Consider the following 10,000-nt stretch of genomic DNA (forward strand, 5'->3'; position numbering starts at 1 on the left):
CGTGGCATCGTTTTTGAAAGGGGAGAGCTGGGGCCAGCCAGAAAGGATTGGTGGTGGTGGTGGTGGGGGGGGGGGGGGGGGGGGGGGGGGGGCAGCCGAACCAAAGAGTTTTAACATGTAAAAAAGAAGAAAGGGATATTTTTTAAAAAGTGGTGAAGGGATCAGCCCCCCCCCCCCCTCCTCTGTTGCTACGTCCCTGACAAGTGTCCGATGTCAGCCCTCCCTACAAGCCTATAGATATCTGTATATATATGTATATCTACATAGCTCTCTATAAGGACACGATGAAAATGTTCCTTAAATTCAGCATACATACAGACAGACAGACATACACACAGCGAGTAGGAATGAATGAACACACGGGTGAGAAAAAGGAACGAAGCGTAATCAACCGTGGGCTTCCGACGATGCCGAAATATATACATGTAGATGTAGGTGGGTACCTGTAAAGTGCGAAACGAAACGAAATCTACCGAAACGAAAACCCACCAAAATGAAACGAAACAGATTGTATAACCGAACTCTTTGATTAGAAATGGTATCTTAGGCCCCTGTGAAAATTACCACATATAAATAAAATTCGCTTCTCCTTTGATGTAGGCTTTCAGCTTGACTGATACACAGTTTTAAAAGCTGGAAAGGGGGGAGGTGGTGAGTAAGCAAAATGTACATATCCGAAGTTGATTAAGAAACATTTGCACTTAGTTTCAGATCAATAAATTTCAGAACGGAGAGTTACAGTCTCAGAGGTCTGGCGAAACACACTAAACAAGGGGTGGGGTCGCTGGCGTTGGATCCGCCTTTGGGTATAGATACATTTTTTTAAGAAACTGGTGTCTGAGAAATTTGAAAGCATGAAGAGCTCTTAACCTTTTATTTTATCTCTAACTGCTGAGGTGCAAGTACTTTCAATAATGGAAAAAGTTAGATAGTATACCATATTATATGAATGCAATTCGGTAAAATATATATACATGTGTTATTAAAAATTATTATTGATATGTAGTGAGTCTAAATATAACTCTATACATTTGTTTTGTTGCTAGGACGGGGAATTGAAAACGGGACGGAAAACAGAAGTTTTTATGCAATAATATCAGGAGGAGGTCAGCATTTTGTAAACTCAAAAGGCTTATGAACAAGGGAAGCAGAAATTACAAAGAGAACGGGTAGACATACTCAGAATCCACCGTTTAATATACTACATACAAATACACAATATCCACATGTATACATAGATTTGTCTTTAGAGCAAAAAATACTGAAACGTGTATTTATGCCGAACTGTAACCCTCTGTTCTGAAATTTATGGATCCGAAACTAATTGCACAGGGTATTCAATCAACTTCCGATATGAACTTTGTGCTTACTCACCCTCTTCCAACTTTTAAAACTTTGTTCTGTCAAGCCGAAAGTTTACCACAATGGGGAGGCGAATTTTATTTATAAGTGGTAACTTTAACAGGGGCTTAAGGAGGTATGCTACACCAGAGAAATTTGATGTAGATGAAAAGTGGAGGATATGTACAACAATATTTTGAAGTTGAAAATTTTCAAATTTACTTTATTTTGTCAAAAAATACAGTTTTAGTAGAAGGTAATCTGAAAAAAGTTTAAAACCCCTGCTGGACTCGAACCTGCAACCTACAGTTCAGCAGTCGGTATTCTAACCTACTGAGCTACTCGGCTAGGTATTTAAATGGAAAAGGAAAAGTCAAATATTGCTGATATCGATTTTTTCATCCATGTTTTTAAAGGAAGTCAGCCATTATGACGATGTAGAGTACTACCTTAAGATACCATTTTTAATTATTATAATTAATAGAGTTCAGTTATACACCACTTTTAATTATTATAATTAATAGAGTTCGGTTATACAACCTGTTTCGTCTCGTTTCGGTGGGTTACATTTCGGTAGATTTCGTTTCGCACTTTACAGGTACCCGATGTAGGTCGAACCCGTTCAAAGTTTTCCCACTGTGCGATGTTTTGCTCTTGTGACGTAAAAAATCGCTCTGGCACACTGCACTTAATCCTGTTTTCTGCTGCCTATTACATAGCGATCTCTTATATGTGGCCACAAATTATCGGAGTTTCGGACTACCGTACCGTCGGACTACCGGACCGTCGGAATACTGGGCGGTCACCAAGAATATACGTGAAATATGAAAGTTATGGCAAAGTTTTAAGTTTTTCAAAAGTAAGTGAAACCCCAAGATCGAGTTCATGAGGTCAAAAATTTTGCTACCAAAAGAAAGGTCATATAACAAGAAATACCCATGTGAAAAATTGACAGCCCTTGCACTAACCATTCAAAAGTTAGAACCAATTTTTTCAGAAGTAGGTCAAATCCAAAGATCCTGGTCACAAGGTCAAAAATTTTGGTACCAAAAGAAAGGTCATATAACAAGGAATACCCATGTGAAATTTTAAAGCCCTATCACCATCTATTCAAAAGTTATGACCAAGGTTCCAATTTATTGTAGACAAACAGACAGACCAAAAACTATACGCCCTCATCTTTTCTAGCTAAGGGTTTTGGGTCTATTCCATTCCCATTATTGGGAGCAGAGTGGACCCAAAACACTTCGCTTGCAAAGATGATATGCCCCAAAATCTCTGATTACGGGTATAAAAACTAACTATTCAAAGACGTGTATGGTGCGTTAGCAATACCATATATATGTATAATGTACTAACTAAAAAGTCTTCTTTGGAGGGGTTCATCAAATTCAGGCTTGTCAAACTGAATCTCGTCCGTACTTTCACCATCTGAAAACAGACAAGACTGTAGATGTTTGACCAGATTAAATGTATTTGAATCAGAACATGTAATACATAAATAGCCCTATGATTACAAAGCATTACAAAACAGCTTTTCTTTATCAATTTAAAATAAAAAGGATTGTAACACAATTTAACACTATACAAGTATAAGATAAAACTTTGTTGCAAAGACTATCTTTTATGAATATAAAGGAATTCTGAATCAAATTCTATGCTGAATCAGCTTTTTAATAGAAGGTATATCAAACCGTGATTTGTGAATTTTTTTTATTTCATCTTCAATATAAAAAAATAACCCATTTAAATCTTTTTTTTTTGGATACCCTAAAAAATTTCCTGCATTCCCATGCCGCGTTCGTGTTTAATGCTAATAACATATACCGGTACACCTACAAGTATGAGTTACGATATATAATAATAGAAGTAACATAAAAAGAAGGGTGCTTATTGGTAAATACACAAATGCAGACATTTTATGTCTCCTATGACACAGTGAAAAAGGTGGAATATTTCAAACACTGCATTAATGTAGAATCCTTATGTCACACAAAAACTAAATGTGGCAAAATTTACTGTTCCAAGTCAGTTTACAAGAACATAAATCACACTAGCCCACAGCACCTATATCTATGTAAATAACAATAAAATTAGAATCAGATATTTCAATACAAGCAAGAAATTCGATTTTGTGACATTTGAATTATCAACTCACATAGATATACCAAGGAGGGAATTATCAAAATATGTGAATATAAAAGACTTTCCATAAGCAGTAAGTCAAGGGCAAATGTTTCACTGTATATCATGATAGTGATTTCCTGAAAATTTAAACATCTATAAACTGTTTAGAAATTTTTTTTGTATAGACCCTGGACATATGACCTCGAAAATCAATCATATTCTTCCTCCGTGAATTGTGCGTGTCATCTCAAGTTGATATCTGATTCCTGAGAGGAGACCAGTAATGAATTTGGCCAAGTTTTCTGTACTGGGCCTGACCTAATAATATGTACAACCTTGATCTTTTTCTTCATCTGTGTATTGTAACTATCAATGACACAAATTTTCAAGTGATCTTATTCCCTGCTCTCTAACTTCAAACTCAGCATGTCCTGGAAATCTAGTTAGACCGAGTTAATTTTCAAAGAGATTTAAACCCCTAACCATTTTCACTAGACATGATGGCAAGATTATATCAACAAAGAGTTCATTGAGTATATGGGTTTTGGTAATGGTATTGTATCTGCAAAATCCTCAAACATTTACACTGTAAAGTCAATTGAATTGACTATATGCATTTGCTCGCTTATTAACTCATTTACCATTGTTGTCCTTGAACTGCCTGTTGAGTTCCATCATTTTCGCTCTCATGCTCGGGGGTGTGTCAGGAATGGTCAATCTTATTGGTGTGTGAATATCACTTGTTCTGGTCTATGTCAAAAAATACAATGCATGTCAAAGTGAATGCATTCAAATTTCAAACAAAAGCTCATGCTATTCATTTCATCTTTTCTTCAGCTGAACAAAATTAGAGTAAACTCTGTAATACTTTACAACAAATAACTCATCTCTACAGACTGATAATAGGGGTAGATAAATGATACTTATAGGAGATCTTACTGGTAGAGGGGATCCTCTTGGTTGGGTGTCCTCCACAAGAATGGCTCCCAGGTGTGGAGAGTTACAAGGAGTACTTTCTGTCGACTTTAAGCAATCTGTCTTTTGCTTCTTTTTCTTTTTTGCAAACCTCTCAGCACTTGATGCCAGATCATCCGCAAAGTCCCGAGGCTGCATTGATTTGGCTTTCTACAACATGACATAAAACACTTCATATCATGGTTACTGCCAAATAATCAAAAGGATTGACTGATTGGTAACAATGCTCTGAAAATATTTACACGGATACCTTAGAATAGAAGATGAGGGTTTATGTAATTGTTAATCTATCTGTTAAAAATATTACAAAATGTTTATGTAACTATAGAGAAAGGTGTTTTATGTACACAAAACAAATTTCTGGACTTTGAAGAATAGGGTGGCTTTGTTTTACATGCTATTGCAGTGATTTTTCTACATTTTTTACCAGGGTCCTGTGGCTTTCGAATTGGGAAAAATTGTCGACATTTAGTCAAATTGGGAAAAATCAATTTTATCGTAAATAAGTTTTAAAATCATATCGAACATTAAATTATCTGTATTTTACACATCTAATTCTCTTTAGCCTTCTAAAATTTTCAACTATTCTATCCAAATCATCATTCCCATAACTCTTTGTTAAGTCTTAGGTATATAATTCACATCAAATGCTTATTTTTTTTTCAAATACATTTTCCTTTCATAATTTTATCATTGGGAAAAATGCAAGCTAAATTGGGGAAAAATTGACAATTTTTAGGAGGGGAAAGGGCCGAAATTCAGACCCAAAATGGGCCTTAAAAAATCACTGTATTGTTACATGAATTGTTATAATCAAGTTTTCTGCTGTTTGTCATTTGACTGTATCCCAAAATATTCATGTAAGTCTCCAAAATTTCAAACGCATGATTTTACATTCTCACAATTTGAACAAAAACAGCCAGGTCGCATTTAAAAATCTAAAGTAAGAATCTTCAGTATCAAAGAAATACCAACGACATTAGCAATTATTTACTATTGGTATTTCAGGTTGGTCACTAGTTCTCAAGCTGACTAAAGTCATGTAAGAGACTTTCAATACACCAAGCTTTGCAAAACTTTTAAAACCATACATGACTGGAGCTTATGAATGGTTGTCTGGTTGATGCAACTTGATTATGAAGGACAACAAAGTATAGCAATAACAATTACATCTACAGAAATTGCAATTCCTTCAATGCAATACATGTACTAGTGTTAAATCTAGGATCTAGAGAGGGCACACATATCATATGTTCAAAGAAAAGAATCCTCGGTAGAAGATATAAAACCAACATTCCATGACTTTAATCATTCACTCATGCCACTGGGAAGCAAGTTTGTTTGAAATCGCATTTTTTGCGAAAATAAAAAAAATCGGGGCGGGTGGGGATGATAATCTATCAATTAATTTTAATTGGCCTTTACATATATTTTTTAAAACTCTATAGAGAAAAAAGGACATGGTGCAATTAAAAAAGGCATGGTGCCAGCCAAAAAGGGCATGGCGCGGCACCATGCTAGTTTGCTAAATAGATTTAACACTAATGTACTGTGTCATAAAGGATCGAGAATACACTGATGGTAATGTCAGTGGTAACTGGTTGCCAATGACAAACATACATACACACAAGTACTGGTACAGACACCATACCGGTAGTGACATGGATAGCATACTTGATTATAACGATCCGGCACACTCGGGTTAATCAGCGATGACCGGCGACACGCTTGATTGTGAGCTGGAATTGCGCACGCAGGGTAAGCCGATTGTGCTGGAAAATTTTGATAGACGAAGTCGGCATAAAGCTGGCGTCCTTGGAGACAGTAGCATCAAGAGTGGCTTATTCTAAAACATGTTTTCAATCCACACACACACACTGGTGAAATAAACATGATTTGTAAATGTGTTGGTTATTTCGATGCCAACTGTTTATACAATAGGTCAACATTTTCATTACTGTACTGTAGTCGGGTCACTTGATCCTAAGCGCGTCAACGGATGTACCCAGCTTAGTTCGATTCGACCGGATTTTATCAGAATCAAGTATGCTATATGATTCACAGTTTGAAGACTACTTATGTCACCTTTGGCACACATTGGTAGCACTGCCAATCCAAGGTGAACTTACACAATACACAAGCATTTTTGCTACCGGAAGAATTGTCCACTTACTTTTAGTTTGGCAATAAACAGAGGTGTGCCTTTCTGATCTGGGAGCATGGCTGGATACAATCTCTCTGACACATGCTGCTGGTTCTGTTTACAACTGCCAGGTAGAGAGACAAATTTACATCATTTTCATATTTATTTGCAATACATTCAGCTAACAAAAAAGAAAAACCACAACAACAAAAACAACCAAACATTTAAGCAAAAGTCACTAAAAAATCAAAGAAGAAAGCAGGTTTAAGCATAAAAATCTACATATACATGTACATGCAGATATATAATAATCTGATAAACTTTACTCCATCTGGTAAAAATGAAGACCCTTTCTCTATAAATTGTGTGTTTCATTTCCTTTACAGGTATGAAATACAATGTAGACAACAACAGACACAAAGTGTCTATCTAAAATTCTTACCTGTCTACCTCAAGCGAGAGACACAAAGGTCTATTCAAAATTCTTACCTGTCTACCCACAGGACAGACACCAAGTGTCTATCTAAAATTCTTACCTGTCTACCCACAGGACAGACACCAAGTGGATCCCTTTCTTGGTGGCCTTGTTGATTGTACGTTTGCTGCCTTCTTTAAGTACGACATGAGTCACATCATCAGTGAATGTCTTTGCAACCACAGCACCAAGCTGAACCAATTCTCTGCAAATGGCTTTACTTCTGTTATCATTCGTGGATCTAACCTCTACATAAACCACCACATCTGTTAAAATACATGCACACATTATAAAAGTCACCGGAACAAATACCATGTGCAACAGACTGAATCTTCTGTATATGGATATATTCATAATTTTTTTTTTTAAAATGTATATCTAACTATAAACTGTAGTCTAAATACAAACCACCTTCCTAAATATGACTCATACACCAGGGAAAATTTATAAGGATGGAAAGTAGAGGAATAAAATTTTGAAAATTTCTTCCAATTTACCAACCTGAAAAAAATTTAAAACCCTACTAGACTTGACCCCATGACCTACAGATATTGTCTTCAATCTTAATCTACTGCAATATATTGGGCTTGGAAATTAGATTGCAAAGGACATGGAATATATCGCTGATATCTATTTTTTCATTTGTGTTTTGAAAGGAAGCCAGCCATCATGACAGATGTTTTATTCCTCTTTAAGATATATATTTGATCTCAATAATCAGTTGATTTACAATTTCACACTGATTAAAAACATAACAAATACCTAAATTTTTCATATAAGACCTGATAGCAGATTAAGACTGTGATCCCTGTTCATAATGGTTAGAGGGAAAAAATCCTAGTAAATTCTAGAAAAGTAGTGATAACAAATTAAAAACTTGCAATTGTTTAATCTATTTGTTAGATAAAAATCAGAAGGATTCAGAACCTTTCAAAACTCTGTCATCAACAGGTTGTGTGGCTGGAAGTTGATCATCACTATCAATGGTACACTCGGTATTTCCGTTCTCTTCAGCAGAGACAACCTTGTCATCTTCATTCACATCAAATGCCACTTTACATGTTTTCCCTTCCAAATTTTCCTGACTTTTAGATCCACTGCTTCTTGAAAGTTGTTTTGAGGTGGCAGAGCTGTTTTTATTCACATCTTTCGGGGTTGTAGATTTTTTCTTTCGCGTTTCCTTCGAATGTTTCTAAATGTAAAAAGCATGAGAAACTTAACTAATGGTATCTGTAAGTCTAAATGTATTCACAATTTAAAATGTAAACTTGACGTTCGATGTCACAATATGCAATAATCAAATACGAAGTTGCTAATATGAAATTTCACTTTTTGTGTAGATCTGTATACACAAAATTTTTCTTAACGTCCAGTATGAAATTTTAATGAACCAGAAATGAATGTTGGTAGTTTTACATAGGATATACATGCACAAAAAAAGTGCTTTTCTTTAAGTCCACAATATATATCCGTAACCCTTGATACTGATCTAGATAAAGGCTGTATATTCATTATTCTATGATTATTGCATAATATCTGTTTATAAACGTGGGCTATTATAATATTGCATGATAACTTTGGAATTTTTAGCCCCGAAAAATGATAATTACCATTCTAGCTGCTTCCAAGCAATAAAACACCTTTCTTTTCGGACTAATTCTGTACAGTGACACCTAAAACCGTAGTTTTCTTAATTTCTTTCAAAATTTGCGCTGCGGAAATGTGAATTTGCAGGTAGGAGAGAGAAACTGCATTCAATCCGGAATACTCAAAAGATCAAAATATTTTTAAATAAAAAAATCTTATTCATATTTTAAGATTTTTATTGTCTTATACTTAGAGTTCTCATAGATCATAATTTTCTTAAAATTCGATTTATCTTTTTTGGATGAATAAACTCCATGAACTCTTTTGGTTTTAGTATTTAGATAGCTGTACACATTTTCTACATGTTATTTTTGTATTCTGAGGCAATATATTTATACAGGCAAAAATTTAGATCGTTTAATTTTATAAACGGTACTTTTAGAAATCTGTACATACAAAACTGATTCAGATTAAAATCCTTGGTCAAATTAAACTCACGGATATTATGCTAGGGGCTTGCGAACAGACATAATAGACACCACTCTGTCCACAGGGGCTCGTCACGAATTAACCCTCTAATCTATATTTACTTAAATGTAGAATAGACAATGTCAAATTTTAATATTACAAAAATTTCGTGACTAGCCCCTGTGCTTTGTCGTCAGCACAGGTTGAACTTTGTTCAGTGGAAGAGTCATGAAATGAATATGTCAAATCACAAACCACACCGAAACTTTCACCCTACTTCGAGACTTAACATAAACCTCTCACGGGCAGTCTATAGGTGACACGTATAGACATGTTTAAAAGGAAAATATGGAAAAATATGGAAAACCGATTCAAATACAAGTGTATGGACACACAGGAGCTTCAGTGTCTTCCAGATTGTTGAAAATAAAAATATGAATCCTCTTGAAAAAACACCCCCTGATGTAGTATCATATCAACTCAATGGCCATAAGCACCGAGCATAGGCCTAAATTTTGTAACCCTTCACCGATAATGGTGACGTCTCTATATGAGTGAAAAATTCTCGAGAGGGACGATATGTAGCAGTGTAAAAATTTTGTAAATAACTTTTAAATTTTATGATTAAAAAGAATTGAATTTGCAATTGATAAGATTGTATAATAAAGTTCTACTAAAAACTTATGCCAAAACAATGGCAAGCAGCTTTGTTTTTAATTAATTTCCAATTTGATGTAATGAGTATTTTCCCGCCCAAACTTTGGTGAGCGTTTGGCGCCTTTTATAGTCATGTGACTTTAGACCACGGTTGGATTTTTTCATCTTGTCCAGTGGGTTCGAGGTGTTCAGACGTTTGAGTTTTATTTATAGTTGGAGCTATTTCG

At 35.1% G+C, this 10,000-nt stretch overlaps 1 protein-coding gene across 1 annotated transcript; it reads right to left on the reverse strand.

Annotated features, from left to right (window-relative positions):
* Positions 1 to 2,695: 2,695 nt before the first annotated feature.
* On the reverse strand, positions 2,696 to 8,805 carry LOC125672045 (microcephalin-like). The gene is made up of 7 exons (XM_056161427.1): positions 8,672 to 8,805; positions 7,989 to 8,253; positions 7,123 to 7,327; positions 6,617 to 6,710; positions 4,408 to 4,593; positions 4,110 to 4,218; positions 2,696 to 2,772 (listed from the first exon to the last, which is right to left on the reverse strand). The coding sequence occupies exons 1-7, from the start codon at positions 8,672 to 8,674 to the stop codon at positions 2,696 to 2,698; spliced, it is 939 nt and encodes a 312-aa protein (XP_056017402.1). The 5' UTR covers positions 8,675 to 8,805.
* Positions 8,806 to 10,000: the final 1,195 nt, after the last annotated feature.

The sequence above is a fragment of the Ostrea edulis genome, chromosome 4, assembly GCF_947568905.1.
Source record: "Ostrea edulis chromosome 4, xbOstEdul1.1, whole genome shotgun sequence".
NCBI lineage: Eukaryota > Metazoa > Mollusca > Bivalvia > Ostreida > Ostreidae > Ostrea > Ostrea edulis.